The sequence below is a fragment of the Euphorbia lathyris genome, chromosome 2 (assembly GCF_963576675.1).
Source record: "Euphorbia lathyris chromosome 2, ddEupLath1.1, whole genome shotgun sequence".
NCBI lineage: Eukaryota > Viridiplantae > Streptophyta > Magnoliopsida > Malpighiales > Euphorbiaceae > Euphorbia > Euphorbia lathyris.
In genome coordinates this window covers 18,912,366-18,930,360 of record NC_088911.1, presented here as the reverse complement: position 1 = coordinate 18,930,360, position 17,995 = coordinate 18,912,366, and the positions used below count along the sequence as shown (strand labels likewise).

The 17,995-nt window shown below is 35.2% G+C and overlaps 3 protein-coding genes across 4 annotated transcripts; 2 read left to right on the top strand and 1 right to left on the bottom strand.

The window, feature by feature from the left end:
* The first annotated feature begins 5,790 nt into the window (after positions 1 to 5,790).
* Positions 5,791 to 10,329, top strand: LOC136217088 (sphingoid long-chain bases kinase 2, mitochondrial). Of its 2 annotated transcripts, XM_066003667.1 has the most exons (13): positions 6,046 to 6,075; positions 6,205 to 6,281; positions 6,464 to 6,609; positions 7,227 to 7,280; positions 7,380 to 7,439; positions 7,678 to 7,755; positions 7,915 to 7,961; positions 8,068 to 8,108; positions 8,261 to 8,348; positions 8,444 to 8,558; positions 8,890 to 9,012; positions 9,096 to 9,196; positions 9,789 to 10,329. In XM_066003667.1, the coding sequence occupies exons 3-13, from the start codon at positions 6,559 to 6,561 to the stop codon at positions 9,916 to 9,918; spliced, it is 888 nt and encodes a 295-aa protein (XP_065859739.1). In that variant the 5' UTR covers positions 6,046 to 6,075; positions 6,205 to 6,281; positions 6,464 to 6,558; the 3' UTR covers positions 9,919 to 10,329. The 2 variants fall into 2 exon arrangements, with proteins under 2 accessions (XP_065859738.1, XP_065859739.1); XM_066003666.1 differs by lacking the exon at positions 6,464 to 6,609 and having other exon boundaries at positions 5,791 to 6,075.
* Positions 10,330 to 10,794: 465 nt separating this feature from the next.
* LOC136217086 (uncharacterized) lies at positions 10,795 to 12,993 on the top strand. Its single transcript, XM_066003665.1, has 5 exons — positions 10,795 to 11,203; positions 11,370 to 11,524; positions 11,757 to 11,823; positions 12,542 to 12,593; positions 12,695 to 12,993. The coding sequence occupies exons 1-5, from the start codon at positions 10,846 to 10,848 to the stop codon at positions 12,792 to 12,794; spliced, it is 732 nt and encodes a 243-aa protein (XP_065859737.1). The 5' UTR covers positions 10,795 to 10,845; the 3' UTR covers positions 12,795 to 12,993.
* Positions 12,994 to 13,543: 550 nt separating this feature from the next.
* On the bottom strand, positions 13,544 to 16,094 carry LOC136217085 (probable WRKY transcription factor 46). The gene is made up of 3 exons (XM_066003664.1): positions 15,556 to 16,094; positions 15,334 to 15,462; positions 13,544 to 14,344 (listed from the first exon to the last, which is right to left on the bottom strand). The coding sequence occupies exons 1-3, from the start codon at positions 15,822 to 15,824 to the stop codon at positions 13,762 to 13,764; spliced, it is 981 nt and encodes a 326-aa protein (XP_065859736.1). The 5' UTR covers positions 15,825 to 16,094; the 3' UTR covers positions 13,544 to 13,761.
* Positions 16,095 to 17,995: the final 1,901 nt, after the last annotated feature.

The window sequence follows — 17,995 nt, the reverse complement described above, 5'->3', positions numbered from 1 at the left end:
TATATAAGACCATTATCTTCATTGTTTTTCATCCCTAGGTTATTCTTTTCCTTTATTTTCCTTTCTTTTAGACTCTAATGCATTTGAAATCAACTTTGAGTGTTCTTCTTCTTTATTTTCTTCTTAAGCGTTCAAATTCGTAAGCATTGGGTCTGAGTGAGCATGAGTGATTCGATTATGGGTTAGGGATTCAATCATTTCTCTATTTTTTTTTTGTGAGCGCGAGTTGTGAGAGAAAGACATAGATGTGTGAATTGCTTTTGACTGATAAATAGTAAAGGTAATTTAGTCATTTCCGAATTCATAAACGGTAAAAAATCTAATAAACAGATGGAATAACTAAACAGTTCACCAAGAAAAAGGTTAGGGACCTTACCGTATGCTTTTTAAAACACAGGGATTAAACAACGTGTTTTCTCAAAATATAGGGACTAATAAATTAATCATCCCAAAATGTATAACTAACACAATAAAGATATAAGATTCTGTACTTTCTTACTGAAATTAAGTAAACTGAACTGAATATGTTACTGAACTGATTGCTATTGAACTGAAATGATAAATTTTATATATAAATAATTATAGTTATAATAAATAATGATAAATTATATATATATAATAAATTATAAATTATATATAAATAATTATAAGTATAATAAATAATGATGAATTATATATAAAGAATGTTAAATTATAAATAATAATAATAAATTATGTATAAATAATTATAATGATAAATTATATATATAATAAACTATAAAGTATATATAAATAATTATAATAAATAATGATGAATTATATATAAAGAATCTAAATTATAAATAATATATAATATATAAAATATATAAATAATAATAATATATAAATAATTATAATTACAATTATAATAAATAATTATAATTATAATAAATAATTACAAATTATATATAAACAATGTTAAATTATAAATTATAATAAATTATATATAAATAATGATAAATTACTGAACTGAACTGAATGCTACTGAACTGAACTGAAATTATTGATACTGAAATTAAGTAAGAAAGAATATAGTCTAAATCATATATTTCTCATAAGTCGAATCCCAATAAAAAAAAATATCGTTGTAATCAATTCTTCATCATTTAGGTTGTTCTGGACTTTCAGATGTAAGTTTTTTTTTTTTTTTGGCAATCGCACATATTTATAGACTTACGGACAAGATGAATCTTTTCCGCTCTTATTAACACTGGAGAAAGTATAAATGAAAAAAAGTATAGCTAATATATATATATAAATATATATAGATCTGATGAAAAAGAAAATTTAATAAGGTATATGGAATTCAAACTAAAAAAAATACAAATGTAAAGCTGAAAAAACTAAATTTAAAACATAGATACGATGAGGAATAAAAACACATTTAAGTGAACATGATTAGAGCATCTCCAATAGAGGGTATCTAAAAAAGTGGCAGCTGATGTGGTATAAGGTTTGTCAACTTTTAAAGGGTGCTCATTATTAGAGTAATTGTGGGTGCTAAGGAAAGTTGCCAATTTTTCGCAACCTTGTTTATTATTTTTTAATATAAAATTCGTGGTTCCTCTTCTAGAAATAATAAAATATGGAGCCTTTTATTTTTAATATTTATAATAAAATAATAATTTATAGGATTATAATGACAACTTTTCAAGCAATCTCTATTGGATCATTTTTAAGTAAAAGTTACCAAAAGTGATGTAAATAAAAGAGATAATAAAATATTATGTTTTAAGATTATGTGTTAAGTTTTGGAATACTTTTTAGACACCTTCTGTTAGAGATGCTCTTAGCTAGAAGGGAGGAAAACAAGGAAAAAATAGAAAATGAATAAAGTGGTGGCCGCCGCCTAGTGAAGGAGCTGCTCAGCTATGAGAAAAGAAAAGGAAGGAAGAAAGAAAATGGAGCATCTCTTTACTGAGATTTATAAGGGTGTTGTTAAACCCAGCCCCAATTTCCCACCCCTAGCTCTGTGAAATGACAAAATTACCCTTTCATGGGTTTTGGGGTGGAAAAAGCTATTTTTTTTGCTCTCTCGATACACGGACGTATGGACATCACGCCTCACCTCTTGGTGGGGCGTGTGAACATCACACCTCACCGTGTGGTAGGGCGTAATAGCCCCACGCCACACCGTGTGGTAGGACGTGGGACTATCACGTCCGACCACACGGTGAGGCGTGGGGCTATCACGCCCGACCACACGGTGAGGCGTGATGTTCACACGCCCGTGTATCGAGAGAGCAAAAAAATAGCTTCTGTATCCCGTAAATAGGCCGTTAAACCCGTAAATAGTCCGTTAAGCCCGTAACTACATAAATGTACTTAACAAATAAAATTTAAAAACATAAAAATTAAAATAAACATTAATAAACATAAACATTTATAAACGTAAAAGAGTAAATTTAATATCTACAACAAAAAGTGTTTAAATGTATGAATGTCTACAACAAAAAATCAGCTCGCCCGACGCCACGCATCCATAAACTCATCCATCTCCCTCTTAATGCGTGGAACATCCTCGTCCACGCCACAACCAGCTAACCCACTGCAAAAAAAAAAAAAAGTAACAAATAAATATTAAAAATTAAACACATATAAACTAATACTAAATAATAATAAACTTACAAATTCGCTGTTGGCGCGAGCATGCTGTACCGGTCCAGCCTGTGGTGCATGAAGGAGATGGGGATGCGAATATCGCCTATACCAATCCATATAAGCAGGATCACAGGCAGTGGGATCGTATCCAACTGGTCGGCATCTCCTCCGATCAATGTCCCGAGCCGATGGAAATCTCCGCCAGGTGTCCTCAACTGTGACTAAGGAATGCGTGAGCCTGTACGATAACGACTTCCATGGTCGTACTGCTTTATCAGGTCTAATACGCTCAGCTGGGATAGGCTGAGTATATCCGACTTGTCGCAGCGCTCGATCGGGCATATACGGCTCGACGCACCATATCATCATCGGCGACAGGACCATAAGGCAACCACGTAACCTAAAAAAAAGTAATACTCAATAAAAAATAATAATATACTATAAATAATACTCAAATTAATTCTAAAATTTATTAAAATACCTCTGCCGCCGTCATACGGTCCAGCTGCCCGCGTATGGTATCTAGTCGGGTGGTCGTCTTGCCTGGTACCCCGACCTCCCATCTCAGTGCACGGGCATGGTCAGCTGGGATCAAGTGAGCTCCTCTATGCGGCCGGAAAACCGGAAAATACTCATATATCCATGCCTGCAGTAGGGTCAAACATCCGCATATACCTGAACAGTCTCCTCTGCTCGCTATCCCCAGCTGCCGGTACAACATGGCTAGTGTAGCAGACCCCTATGATAGTCCAGCTGCCCCACTGACACCGCTGTAAACCTCAGCAAGATGGGTCGGCCTAATCCTATCTCCACTCTTGTCAACAAACAGAGTGGATCCAAGCATCAGCCACATCCACGCTGTGGCCCGAGTAGCGTCATCCATACCCTCAGCGAGAAGCCCATGTACAACCCCAACAAATACACTTCCACCACCCCATAAATGTCGGGTCGGCAACAGAAGCTCAGCCTGACTCACCCCAAACATCATCATGCACATGGCATGAAGCGAGTCAGTAGGGGGAGACTCGGACACCATCGGACCGTCGATCGGGATCCGAAGAATCTGCCACACATCATGCAGATGGATAGTCATCTCCCCGAACGGCATGTGGAAGGAGTTCGTATCAGGCTGCCACCGCTCCACGAACGCAGTCAACAGCGGAGTGTCGAGGTTCCTGAACATGGCATGTGGAAGGTGAGACAAACCAGTCCTCTCGATCATCTCCCTCAGCTGTAAAATGACACATATACAATTTATACAATTACTGAATGTTTTTTATGTTTATAGTTAAAAATACAAATTACAATAAATGTTGACACACTATATTATTCTTACCTCGGCTAACGCACCAGAAAACCACTGACACAAATCTCGGCATGTTGCTGATCTGTTATAGCATGTCAGAAACGACCGAATCTCTCCTCCCAACATCCGTGAGGCAACATGTCCTAGAAAACTAGGAATCACGGAACCATCAACGGGACCACCATCAACCGGTGCAGTAACTACCCAGCTCTCGTCCTCACTAGCTTTGGGACGTTTGCTTGTCCCTGAAAATTATAAAATTATACTAAATTATACTAAAAAAATATTAAAAAATTATACTAAATTATACTAAAATTATACTAAAAAATACTAAATTATACTAGATTATACTAAAATTATACTAGATTATACTAAAAATACTAAATTATACTAAAATTATACTAAATAATATTAAAAAATACTAAAAAAAATACTAAAATACCTGTACTCGCAAAACGACCTCATACGCGCTGGGTTGGCTGTCTCCCCGGGATCGGCTGCTCATCGCTCTCCTCAACCTCGCGATCATGTGCAACAGCGGACTGTCGCACTGCCCGGGCTGCCACATCCAGGTAGTCCTAAAAAGAATCGCTATCGGGCTCTCTGTCATCAAAATCAGTCGCCCCCACTGATCCATGAATATCGGCCTGATCCGCAATCGGCCCCCTCCTCACCTGCTCCGTCGCAGCCCCTCTCCGCCTACGACCAGATATATCTATACCACGCAATCTCGTATGCCGTGGTGTATCATCCTCGTCGTCCATATCTAGACGACGAGCAGATGACGGGATGGATTTCCCACCCCTAGTAGGCCGCTCCGTCTACAAAAAAAAATTACACTAAATTAATAAAATTATAAATAATGTAAATTATACTAAATTTATAAAATTATGCTAAAATACTACTAAATTAATAAAATTATAATAAATTACACTAAATTATACTCAATTTATACTAAATTATACTAAAATTACACTAAATTATACTCAATTTATACTAAATTATACTAAAATTACACTAAATTACTAAAATGTTTACAAAAATTAAACTAAAATTACACTAAATTACTAAAATTTTAAAAAATATTAATTTTTATACTAAAATTATACTAAATGTTTACTAAAATTAAACTAAAATTACACTAAATTACTAAAATTTTTAAAAATATTAATTTTTATAAAAAAAAACGTTGGCGTAAGGGAATCACGCCCGAACCATTGGTCGGGCGTATGAGTATCACGCCCGACCAGTGGTTAGGGCGTATGCGTATCACGCCCTACCAGTGGTTCGGGCATGTGGCTATCACGCCCGCACCACTGGTCGGGCGTGATACTCATACGCCCGAACCGCAGATCGGGCGTGATGTTCATACGCCCGACTGCGATTCCGGCCGAATTTTTAAAAACCACAACAGATTCAATTCGATTCAAAAATCAACGAAATAAAGCGGTAAATCTTACCATTTTAGCTTTTCCTTTACGGTTTCTATCACCATCCATGATTCGGTTCACTAATTTGTCCGGATTTGAGCAAAAATCGTTTCGGCTTCTTGAGAGGTTTTGGGTTTTTTGAAATTTAGTGCAAAGGGTATTTCGGTCTATTGACGGGGCTAGAAGTATAAATTTAGAGCTGGATTTAGTAAATCACATTTATAATTATACTATTTATAAAATTGTTCATAGCTAACAACCATAACAGTAATTTTTCCTTTTTTTACATTATTTCTAGAAACAAATAATAAAAAATTTCGGATTTTTGGGGGTAATTAATCTGATAAAAGAATATTAATTTTTTTTCAAGAAAAAAAAAAAAGAATATTAATTTAATCAAGTATAGAAATACGTGGAGGGGGCGAGAAATGTCAAATGAGGTGTGCGAAAATTTCACAGTCTATCTGATATTTTCTCTGTATGGGCGCGTAACTCAGTACCATTCCGAAAACAACACTTCATCATAACGATTAACGATGGCAGCAATTTATTATCAGATAGCATTGGGAGGACGAATGCTATCTTCACCTCTTCAACCTTGCCTGCTTAAAGCTCACCATCCTATGGCTTCTGATCTCTCTCTCAATCCCTCCATCTTTCACAGCGGCGCCGCCACCTCTCCTTCCCGTCGCGATCTTGTATTCGTCGTCAATCCCAAAGGTCTTTTTCTTTTGAATCTCTCTATCATGTTTTGCTTTTCTGTTCTGAGGAAATCAGGGAAATAGAAGTATTAGGACTTTTGAGTTTGCTTCAGCTCAGTTACAATCTCAGAATTAATGATTGGATCAGGTTCCAATGGGAAAACTGGCAAGGAATGGAAGAAATTGCTTCCGTATCTCAGGTCTCGCCTAGACAAAGACTGCAATGTGAGGTTTCTCTTTATTAATGCTGCTTCTGCATTTATGTTCCTGCCTATTTGGTAGCTTAGTTCTCTAGTTCAAGTCAATCTATCCTAAAGCTAGCTATCTAGGTTAGCTTATGATTGAATTATGAGTTTCAATTCTTTTCAAATTGCTGCATTGCATTTGATCTCCCCCTTGGTTATCAGATGGTGATTATTCAGGTTTCTTCATAAGTTTACATGGCGATGCGTTTCACGCATTCTAGTACTTATTTTTCTTCCTAAAAGCATACACAAATTTCATGCTGGAGATTATTATGGGAAACGACAATGAAATTGAGTATAATTGGGAGGTACTGTTTATCTTGTAATAAGGAATTGTTTGACAAACAACAGTATGTACGATAGATCCTAGAAATTATACTGGCATTCACCAACTCTAATTGATAAGTTCTATGATTTTGTTTCTTTACAGCAATTGTTACAAAATATGGTAGCATTGTGATTACGTTGTTGCTTTGTTTATTTATTTGTTTTGCGTTTCATCAATACAGGCATCAAATGTAAAATATACTTGGTGATTTGTCTTGCTAAATTATGCTCCATCATTTGAACGATGTACAATTGGATAAAGCAAGTTACATCTTGATTTGAAATTTTTGCAGCTTAAATTTAATGCTTCCGCTAAATAATAAAATCTAATTTTTTTCTATTGCTTTACTTTGAATTTAGAATAACATTCAACTTGTAGGGTAGTGAGCTTGTTGAATAATGGTGCGAACTTGAAGTTTATCATTCTCATTTTGACCTTATTAATTTGAATTGAAAGAATTTGTCTGACTGTTGCTCCCATCATCTGTGGGATATGTATAATGATTATGCAATTGGCGTTTGGTCTTTATTGCTGACTGCATGCGATTTGGCATATTAGTTCTCTAATCAAATGGCGTTTTTGCTTCTTTCTTGGCAGATATATGAATCTTTGACTTCAGGTCCTCACCATGCCATTGATATAACTAGAGAGGTGTGAATTAATATTTCTTGATCTTTGGACTTGGTTGAGGCTCTTTGCAATAAGGCTTGTAAATATTAACTACAATTAAAAAAATTGGAGGATGTGCAGGCAATAAGGGAAGGGGCAGATGCTGTGATTGCAGTTGGAGGTGATGGCACTCTTCATGAGGTGCAGCTTGCTTTCATTTGCTACTCACCTATTTCATGTGTTTAGCTTTATGTCAACTCTTCTGTTTAAGTAAAGGATATTAAGAAGCTACGACATATGAATGAGATCAAGCTTCATAATTATTGCTCCATGCAATATGGATCCTTATCATATATCCAGAGAGAAAATCCAATACCATCACAAACCCTCCATTCAATTGATGGATTATTATTCATTGACTTTGGTTTTTCCTAAGCAGGTTGTTAATGGATTCTTTTGGGCTGGAAAGCCTGTTACCTATCACAATAAAGAGGTTGCTCATCCTACTGCCCTAGGTGTAAGTGACCGTTGTTACCTGGTATTTATGTGGTATTCCTTTATCATCTATGCTTACTGCAATGATAAGCTGTTAATTGGATGTCTGTTATACATGAATTACATGGTATGAATTTTCTCAAGGCAGATATGATTCTGTAATTATGATACCTTTCTACAGCTCATTCCCCTAGGAACTGGGTCTGACTTTGCCAGAACGTGGGGCTGGTTAGTTGGTTCTCTTTCCATCTGGTTTAATGTTGTTCAAAATTATTTTATGATATATTATTTGCTCTTGATCTTGACAGATGTTTATTGCCTTGCTTTTTATTAGGAAACTGGATCCTTATGAAGCTGTGGATCGCATTGTCAGAGGTAGTTATCTTTCAGTTTTCCTTGTTATGTACTGTTCTAGTCAATCTAAAGCTGGAATTGTTTTACTTTATATTATCATTATGCTGTAAAACTTGTTTGCTTGTTTGCATTTTCTTTTTCATTTATAAATTTTCAATGAAGCTGCTCTGCAGGGGTGAGATCACAGGTAGATGTTGGTGTAATTACTGGTGAAAAAAGCGAAGAATCTCATTACTACATAAATGTTGCTGATGTTCATTTGTAAGCTTGACTTGTAAACTAGAAAAAAGGATATCATCTTCAGAGGAATTATTGGTGATTTTAAAAGTCTTATTGTTATTGGTGGAATTTGGCAGGAGTGCCAAGGCTGGTTACTATGCGTCAAGATATAAGAGATTTGGAAATCTATGCTATGTTATTGGTGCCCTACAAGGCTTTTGGGGGCACAGGAATCATGACCTCAGGATCAAGGTTAGTCTATCTGCAGTAATGTGATATTTTCACTGATAAGGCTTTTGAGGGCGAGCCTTGGCGCAACGGTAAAACGTTGTTGCCGTGTGACCAGAGGTCACGGGTTCGAGTCTTAGGAGCGGCCTCTTGCCAATTAAATTGGCAAGGGAAGGCTTGCCCCCAATACACCCTTGTGGTGGGACCCCTCCCCGGACCCTCGCTCAGCGGGGACGCGTAATGCGACCGGGCCGCCCTTTTATACTATAAAGCAGATCTGTGTTCCTCGTGATACTCACTATATTGTAGAAGTGTTAATGGATCTTATATAACTTCTAGGATGTTCTGGATTTAGGTCAATGAAGGTGAATGGGAACTATGTCCTCAAGTAACAGCTCTTTGCATTGGAAATGCAAAGTTCTTTGGTGGAGGCATGAAAATCACTCCAAATGCTGATCCTTGCAGTGGAAACTTGGAGGTGAAGTGCTCCTCTGTTCGTATTGTCACTGAGCAATGACATGTCTACTATGCTTGACTTTTCTATTCTGAGTTCTCTTGCAGGTGGTAATTCTTCAGGACTTCAAATGGCATGACTTCATTCTGAAGCTACATACACTATATAATGGGACCCATTTATCAGTGAAAAATGTATCTTCAAGAAGGTAGGATTCCTCCTAATAGAAGCGATTTTGCATTATTATTTTTTCCATGCTGTTCTTTCTTTCATTTCTGAATGCTCTCGTTATTTTAACCTCATTCAACAATACAAGGAAAGAATTATGATAGTTTCAGAAATGATCCCGAAAATCTTCTTTCGGATTCTAATGTTTCTGCATAAAACATTGAGAGCAACGGTTTGTTTGGGCGTTTGGAGGTTAATGGAGGTTAGAGTTAAAGAGGTAATGGAAAGGAAATGGAAGTGATGGAAATGAAAATTAAAAATTAACCTTGGAGTTTATAGAATGTAAATGAGTTGGGAGTTCAAATATGAAGGGGAAAGAAAGTTAAAATTTATTATGCAGAGACAAAATTTAATGAAATTTCCGTTACTCAAGATTAACCTGCATTTACTCTCCCAAAAAAACTCAAAATGTTATATTTTACATTTCATTACTCTCATTTACCTCCATTAACTTCCTCCAAAATAGCAGTCTAATAAATTCATTTCACTTGTAGTTTACCAGTGTTATGCTTAAATTTAATGCTTGTTCAAAGCTGTGGACCCTGTTTAATGATTCTTATTTCCCTTTGCAGCGCTCATTCGATTGAAGTGGAAGATATTTCTGGCGCTGGCAGCATTTTTGTCCAGTCTGATGGTGAACATTTAGGGTTTCTTCCTAGGAAGTTTTCTATTTTACCTTCTGCTATTGCAATGATATGCTGAATGAAACTAATATATGCTGCTGGCATCCGGTGATCTCCGAGAAACCGATGCATCTCTTTTTATACAAAGTTCGTTGTTAGCAATTCGAGGAAAAGTAGCCAATGAGAAACAAATATAAGAAACAACCTTGAAGTTTCCAACAGCGGTGGTAGGAAGCAGACAGCGCTTGAGATTTTAAAATGGGTTTGCTTGCCTCGTCTGTTAGAAGTGCTATATGATTGCTTTGATTTGTCATTTGATGTATTTAATCTAGCCATTGCATTTGATGCAGGCAAGAGCGGAACTTTTCTTATTCAATAGTTGAGAAATCACATGTATACTTGTACTTCCATTTTGAAAATTGATCTGAACAGAGAACTGAAATCCATGTTTAGACATCAATGAGTTAGATTAAGCTTCAATTATTGCTTATTCATTCCTGTTCTCTCTTTTTTAGCACAGAGAAATTAGAAGTATCAAAATGAGTTATTATATTGTGTCATATTGTGATTTATATATGATATAGATGCAGGACAATAATAATCATGTCAAACGGTTCGTATCAGGCAAACTGTTTCTATAAATGGTGTTTTTTTTTTTTTTTTTTTATCGTATAAGACTGGTTGTTTCTATAAATGATGTTCGTATCAAACAATTGACAGTCCTTATTGATAGTCCAAGGAGAATCAAAATGAATTTGAGTTTTTTTTTTCCCTATTTTAAAAAGTTGGCATAGGTTATGAGGGATATAATAAGCAGTGAAATTAAGTCCCTTTTCTTTACCTAAACATGAGGCGGTGAAAAATAAGTAGACAAAATTAATCCGTGGCCTTTTTGTAAACTGAGAACAAGAACATTTTATTTGTTTCCTCAGTAAAATTATCTGTGGCCACCGTTTTTTTGGAGTTGAGATATTTAAAAGGAACGGCGGGAATTTTCTCTCTCATAATGGCGAATTTACTCTCCTACACTTCCATCACTCCTCGTTTCAAATCCCACCATAACAACAATGTATTCTCACCAAATTATAATCGGAAAGGCAACAAAATTCGTTGTAATGGGGAAAACCCATCGAAAAATTCATCCACCGTCGGTCAAGGTTCTGAACCTGAAAATGCCTTGCTTAAAGTGGCTTGGTACGGGTCGGAGCTTCTTGGAATCGCTGCTTCTCTTTTGCGTTCACCATCAAGTGCACAAGGTCCCCAAAGTAATTTAGAGCTTGCTGTTAATGAGTTTGGAGGAATAGATCGTACTGAGGTCGTGGAAACCATTAAAGAGGACTTCCAAAGATCATATTTCGTCACAGGTATTCCGAAATCGACCTTAAAAATTTACTCCATTATTTTCTGATTCCGTCTTTGTTTCAGACAAAATTATCAATCGTGGTAGAAATTGGGAACTGCTTTAGCTTTATCCAGGCTGAGTTTTGAGTTGTTAAATTGTAACTCCGTCATCTGCTTTTTTCATGGCAGGGAATCTCACTCTGAATGCATATGAAGAAGATTGTGAATTTGCTGATCCAGCCGGTTCTTTTAAAGGTCTCCAACGTTTCAAAAGAAACTGCACAAACTTTGGATTACTCATTGACAAATCAAACATGAAGCTTATGAAATGGGAAGATTTTGAGGTGAGCTAAACTAGTGCTGTCATAATCGCGTTTCAAGATCTATATATCTGACATGATTATGTATGATATAAATGCAACAAAAATCATAATTGTGTCAAGCGGTTATCATCGTATTAGAAATTAACAGTCCTAAGCTGAACTCAATGAATTAGTATCTATGTAAGCTGTTAGTTGCCTTCTATCTAAAGGATAAAGTCGTCTGAAGAGTATAATTTGTTTATTTTGGCTTCAGGATAAGGGAATTGGACACTGGCGATTTAGCTGTAAAATGACATTTCCTTGGAAGCCCATACTCTCTGGTATGTTTCATGAAATTGTAATTAATGTTATTGCTTTGCAAGTAAACCAGTTTTGTCATAGATTGTTTCTTATATTAAAAAATGCCAAGATGGAAGTGTGGTTTCTGGTCTTCTAATGTAAGGAACCTGCATTTAGAGGTGTGAGAATGGTTATAGTGTCATAATTGTGTTATGAATCTATGCATTTCGTATGATTATATTTGATATGAATGCAACAAAAATGATGGTCGTGTCAAGTGGATAGTATGGAAGTATAGAGAGTGTACAGATCCCTTATGGACTGTGCGAAAATACTTAGGACCTAGACGGGATATGCAAGTCTCACTGTCAGAGGTATCTAGGTGTACTCATATTAATATCTGACACCCCCCACGCACGAATGCCTACTGGGCTTGAAGCGTGCACAACATAGACCCATATTAGCATGTCCTGATAGTTAAAGGTCTATTTCATATTAATATCCGACATTCTCACCGTTCCACAATCGATATGGGAAACCAACAGGATCCTCTCTCTTACTATAAAATCTGTTAACATATAATATTAATGTCATGTCAAAAGAGTTAAAAGAGATAATTAAACAATAGGAAAGGCGGTGTATGTATATATTAATAGCATGGTACAATTATTATGACACCATCCTTGCTTCAGTCCTAACAGCCAATGAATTTGAGAAGCTCATTATGATTAGCTTTAAACTCCGTTATGCAAATTGCAGCCACTGGATATACGGAGTACTATTTTGATGAGCAGTCTGGAAGAGTATGCAGGTAACATCAATAGGATTATGAGGGATTGATTCTTTCTAGCTATGTTTTCAATTCAACATATTTTTGTTTCAATTCATCCAGTTCTTGGACTATTTCTTCAGGCACATTGAACACTGGAATGTTCCCAAAATGGCACTTCTGAAACAGATTCTAAAACCGAGCCAAGGATTTTGGCTTTTTGGTAGGAGAACAGCCTCATGAAGAATGTATAAACATTAAACAGTAATCACTTAAGACTCTCACGAAATAGAATATATCATATGATAATAATCCTTCTTATAGAAATTATAATTTGTTAAATGTTCGAAACTAAGCTTTCGATGTGGGTATATGTCTGCGCGCTTGTACAACATTTTTAGTAAATCTGATTCTTGAATGAGTAAATATGAACCTCAAAGCATTTAAAGGGTTGAAAATGCCATGACAGAACTGATTTCTGTGATTTAGAGTTAATTGCTAGGAAATACTTATGTTGTTAAAAGGGTATGATATTCCAAAGTCAAACTGTATGTGATGTCAGTACCTGACGGAATGAACAAACAGTTAGAGAGGGGCTGGAGTCCGACATCCCTTCTCCGATGCTTAAGGCAGTAAGATACTTAGAGAAAGTAGGGAGACTTGAAAGCAAAGTGTTTGAATACATGGTTACGTACCTTGTGATATCTCAAGATTGGCTACTTATAGATTACCGAACATACCTGTCATTGAGTAACCTTTCCACATGTAGTAGTTGATTGGTTCATGTTCCGTGCACCTTTCCCTTTTCCGTATTTTACGGCGTTATACCGGGATTAAGACTGGCTCTTTTTGATACACATGTCCAAGCCCAAGCCTTAATTTTATATGATAATGGTTTCTTATATGTTGGAAAATTATCCTCATTTCCATTATGCTTGTGTTTTTCTATATTCTACTCTGTAATTTCTGCTGTTGCTCTAGCAAAATAATGATACGAAACACTGATTGTGGAGACTAATTTAATTTAATTATTTGCCATACAAATTACAGAAAGAATATGATAAAATTGTGGAGGGAAAATTAACAGAAAACTGAACTAATTTTGCCTTGGCCAGGCGTTGTAGGAGACCTATAAACATATTACATGCTTGAACTTTGATCTCTTTTCCTGCTGCCTATGGATCAACTAACCTGATTAACCCTACTAACATTAAGCATATAATTCCGGCTCTTCCAACGGGAAATTCGCCTCGAAATCCGTAAAATCTACGGAGATATCCCATTCTCCAATCGGCGAATTGTTAACTGAAGCTGGATTCGAATCAGACTCGGGCGGCGGTGTTGTTACATTGTAGTCTAACCCAAAACTGTACATTTGGCACGGTGATGCCGAGAAATCAGACGTAGCCGGAGATATAAATGCCGGAGAAAAACCTCCCAGTAGATTATTTTCCATCATGAAGATATTATTTTCAACATTCCCATCTTCTACATTAGGGAAAGAAAATGATGGAAAAATGTTGTCCACAACAGGTTCCAGTTCCTGCATTTTAATCCCATCTCTGTAGTTGAAAGATAATTGTTTTAGTTTAATTGGCTTTGGTTTTGATTTTGTCTTTGGCTTTGGCTTTGGCTTCTCTTCAAATTGATCAAAAGTATCCTTGTTTGAGTGGAAACATGTGTGTCTTCCTTTGTAGGTTACTTCAAAAGTTGTAGGGTCTTGATCTGATCGTTGCACTTGTTTTGTCGCTAAACAACCTTGTGAGTGACGATGACTACATCTGTAATAACCTCTGTAAATGGAAATTAATGTTGTTAATTATTTGTATAATTTTAGTCAAAACTGGCATGCAGAAGTAGTGATTTATTTTATTTTGGCATATAGCTCATACTAGCTCCTAAACTATACTTTGAAATTCAATTAGCTTCCCAAACTACTAAAATCACCAATCAAACCCATAACATATATAGAAATCAACAATTCTCACCCTCTTATCTAATGATATTAAGAATTAATAGTAATCTAACCATAATATAACAATTAAACACATAACTAATATTGTATAGGGTATAAAATATATTCATCTCAAGACTCGAAAAGGACCCAAAATCAAAAAGAGTTTGAAAAAGAAAATGAAGTTAGAAATTTTATTAAGAAGGTAGAGATCTCCGACTTTTGTTAATGGAAAATAGGAAGTAAAATCCAAGATGAAGTGAAAAGGTAGAAATCGTAAAAAAAAATATGTTAATTATGTATTTAATTGTTGGATTAGAATTAAATTACTATTATTTCTTAAGATCATTAGAATAGATGGTGTGAATTGTTGATTTCTAAATAAGTTAAGGGTTTAATTGGTGATTTTAATAGTTTAGAGACCTAATTGATTTTTAAGCTATAGTTTAAGGACCAATATGAGTCTTATGCCTTTTATTTTTATTTTCTTAAGATGCAAAATAAATAAATATAAATGGGTTAACTTTGAAACTGCTACTTGTCAAATCATAATAACTAAAAGATGCAGATACTTAAATAGCAACTACAAGATGCAGATAACATTATTATTATAGTGTACTATATGATAATAAAGCTCAAATAAGATAAGTTCAACTTGGCAATTCTGAGTTGTCATAGTACTATAATTATATTATTCAATGTATTTATATATTTCATTCAATAAATGTAATTTTACGTATTTAATATTGTTGTCACTGAACTTCAATTCTAAACGGTACGATTATATTTAAGAAAATGACGAGACAAAAAATCAAGAATTATGCTGACCTTGGAAATTTTGCTTTAAGAATATCTTTTTGGCCATATTTTCTCCAATTATAACCATCATCAAGTGGTCCTTCAAGACTAGTCCCCAAACCAACCTTCACTTGTTCACTCCATCTGGCTTCCCCCTTCCTGCAAATGCAAAACACTATTCCCATCAATTCCCCCGACATGAACAATACGATTTACAGAAACAATTCGTTCCACAATTTATCTATTAAGTACCTCTTCTTGGAAACATTTTTGGGAGAATTATCCACCCATTCACTACTCGGACATGGACTACTATTGCCACAAGAAAGTGGTGAATCTAAAATTGGATTATGGACAGCAGAAACTCCCCAATTTAGCAAGGAAAGTGCTTTCTCGTAGGAAGATACTATTTTCTCAACAAGGAGTCGCCGTTCTTCAGGCGATGATATATAGCTAAGCTGCTCTGCTAACTCCTTGCCTTGACTCAGCTCATTGAAGAGAATATTGTGCTCCATATCCATCAGAAATGTGTTTTTTTTTAGTGGGAAATGTGTGCAAAAAGCATGGAACTTTATGAATGTTTGAGGTGAAATGAGAAATGGGTAGTGACAGATTTGAAGTTATTTGAAGTGGGAAAGAAAAAGAATGGATTTTTTTTTTTTTTTTCTGTGGGTTGTGAAGGTGAGAGGAAGATGGGGGTTAATATAGGGGGAGAAAAAGAGAGAAATTTGACTAGAAAAAGAAATTAAAAATTAATGTGTAGAGAGAAATGTTTATGCTGACCATTTCAAATGTGATCCCACACTTAGGACCAAAAAAAAAAAAAAGTGATCCCACACGACCCATCAATGCTACTGAAAATGTGTTTAAGCTATAGTATTTATTTATGGTGAATTTGAGTGAGTGTCTACGCGGAACAAGGGTTGAAGATTCTTGCTGCTGCATCTATGTCTGACTTTTCACACCTCAGAATTTAGATAATATTTATATTATGCTTTTTTAAATGGATTGGTGTTATGTGAATTTTATATAATTCACATGGATTGTATTAAAATAATTATATTATAAACCATGGGATGCAAATGGGATGGGGATGGGGATAATTTTGTCCCCCTGTGATGGGGATGGCAGGGGCGGAACCAGGGGGGTTGGGGGGCTCGAGCTCCGGCAGACCGCCGAAGAATTGAGAAAATAAAATAAAATTTAGTAATGGTGTCTAGTAATATTTTGAAGAGAATTATATTGACTCTATGTAGTATTATTTCAATGTTTAAAGGTAGATGAGATGCTTACTTCTATTGATAGGTCCCAATGTTCAACACCCTTCAACCTCATTTAAATGAACTCTTTATTTTTATTTTGATAACACTTTTGAATTCATTTTTAATATGTCTTTACCATTAAAAAAAGTAAACATATTTAATATTCATTTTTATTATGTCTTTACGATTAAAAAAAATAAACATGTTTAATTTTTTATTAGTTCAAAGTTAGTTTCTAAAAAAATGATAACATTTTTACAGTTTTAATGCATTGGAGACTAAAAAAATTTTGCCCAGCCCTAACGGGCTAGATTTTAAAAATTTACCGTCAACCGTATAGTTAATTTCGATTTTTTTACGTTTTGATTTTTTTTTACTGATATGTTTGAGTCGGGGGTCCTGGTTCCGCCACTGGGGATGTGGAAAGGTATCCAGCCCCGTTAATCCCCAATGGGGATCCGATTATTCCCTGTGATAATTGTTTTTTTGGATGATTTTAAGTACATTTTAGTTAAGTGATTGATTGTTTTCAATTTTTAGTTTTTTTTTATTTGAAAAATTTGAGAATGGTTGTTAATATTTGATCTTATTAGCCATTGTTTCTTAAACGTTTTTTTCTTTACTGATTTTTTAAATATAAACAGTGATTCCCTGCGATGAATAGGGAATGATGAATGTGAATAACGTTTTTGGAACATATGTAATCGGGGAATGAGGATCAATTTGTCCCTGTTTAGCTCATGGGGATGGGGATGATGAATCCTCGACTAGTCGGGGACGGAGATGGGAAATGCATTCCCCATCCCGCCCCGTTTACATCCCTAATTGTACTATAAACGGACAATCTAATTTTTTTGGAAGGGACAATTCTAATTTTTGGGAGTAATTGAAAAAATAGCAAATATAATAGTATGTTCTATTTATATTGGGGAGAGAAAAGAAAAGTATGTTGTGGCTACTCATCCTTTTATTTATTGATTAAGTTTTTAATGTTTTTTTCTAATGCAGATTAATAATTACTTTTTTTTTTTGGGTAAATTACACCCATGACCATTGAACTTTATCCATTTTAACATTGTGGTCAATGAACTTTAATTTTTCACGGTATGGCCACTCAATGCCTCAAAACAAGGGTAAATTACACTCATGGCCACTGATCTTTGCTCATTTAACATTATGGACATTGAACTTCAATTCTTAACAGTATGGTCACTGAACTTTACACTTTTTAACACCAGTGGTCACTCAACGCCTCAAAATGACCACTGACGGTCTGAAAATAAAAAATTCGAAGAGTTAATGATAATTTAAGGAGCTTTAATTCTTGAAAATTTTTGTTTTGAGGTCATTTAGGTGTAGTTTGGTTAGGAGAAAGAAAATGATTTTTTAGAGAGAGAAAGCTCCGAAAAAGATGATTTTGGAAAATAAAA

Coding starts and splice junctions, on each gene's coding strand:
- LOC136217088 (XM_066003666.1), top strand. CDS start 5,892: ATGGCAGCAATTTATTATCAGATAGCATTGGGAGGACGAATGCTATCT. Junction 8,109..8,260: donor TGTGGATCGCATTGTCAGAG/GTAGTTATCTTT, acceptor GCTGCTCTGCAG/GGGTGAGATCACAGGTAGAT. Junction 9,013..9,095: donor CTTGCAGTGGAAACTTGGAG/GTGAAGTGCTCC, acceptor GTTCTCTTGCAG/GTGGTAATTCTTCAGGACTT.
- LOC136217086 (XM_066003665.1), top strand. CDS start 10,846: ATGGCGAATTTACTCTCCTACACTTCCATCACTCCTCGTTTCAAATCC. Junction 11,204..11,369: donor AAGATCATATTTCGTCACAG/GTATTCCGAAAT, acceptor TTTTCATGGCAG/GGAATCTCACTCTGAATGCA. Junction 12,594..12,694: donor CAGTCTGGAAGAGTATGCAG/GTAACATCAATA, acceptor CTATTTCTTCAG/GCACATTGAACACTGGAATG.
- LOC136217085 (XM_066003664.1), bottom strand. CDS start 15,824: ATGGATATGGAGCACAATATTCTCTTCAATGAGCTGAGTCAAGGCAAG. Junction 15,463..15,555: donor AAAAATGTTTCCAAGAAGAG/GTACTTAATAGA, acceptor TTGCATTTGCAG/GAAGGGGGAAGCCAGATGGA. Junction 14,345..15,333: donor CTTAAAGCAAAATTTCCAAG/GTCAGCATAATT, acceptor TTCCATTTACAG/AGGTTATTACAGATGTAGTC.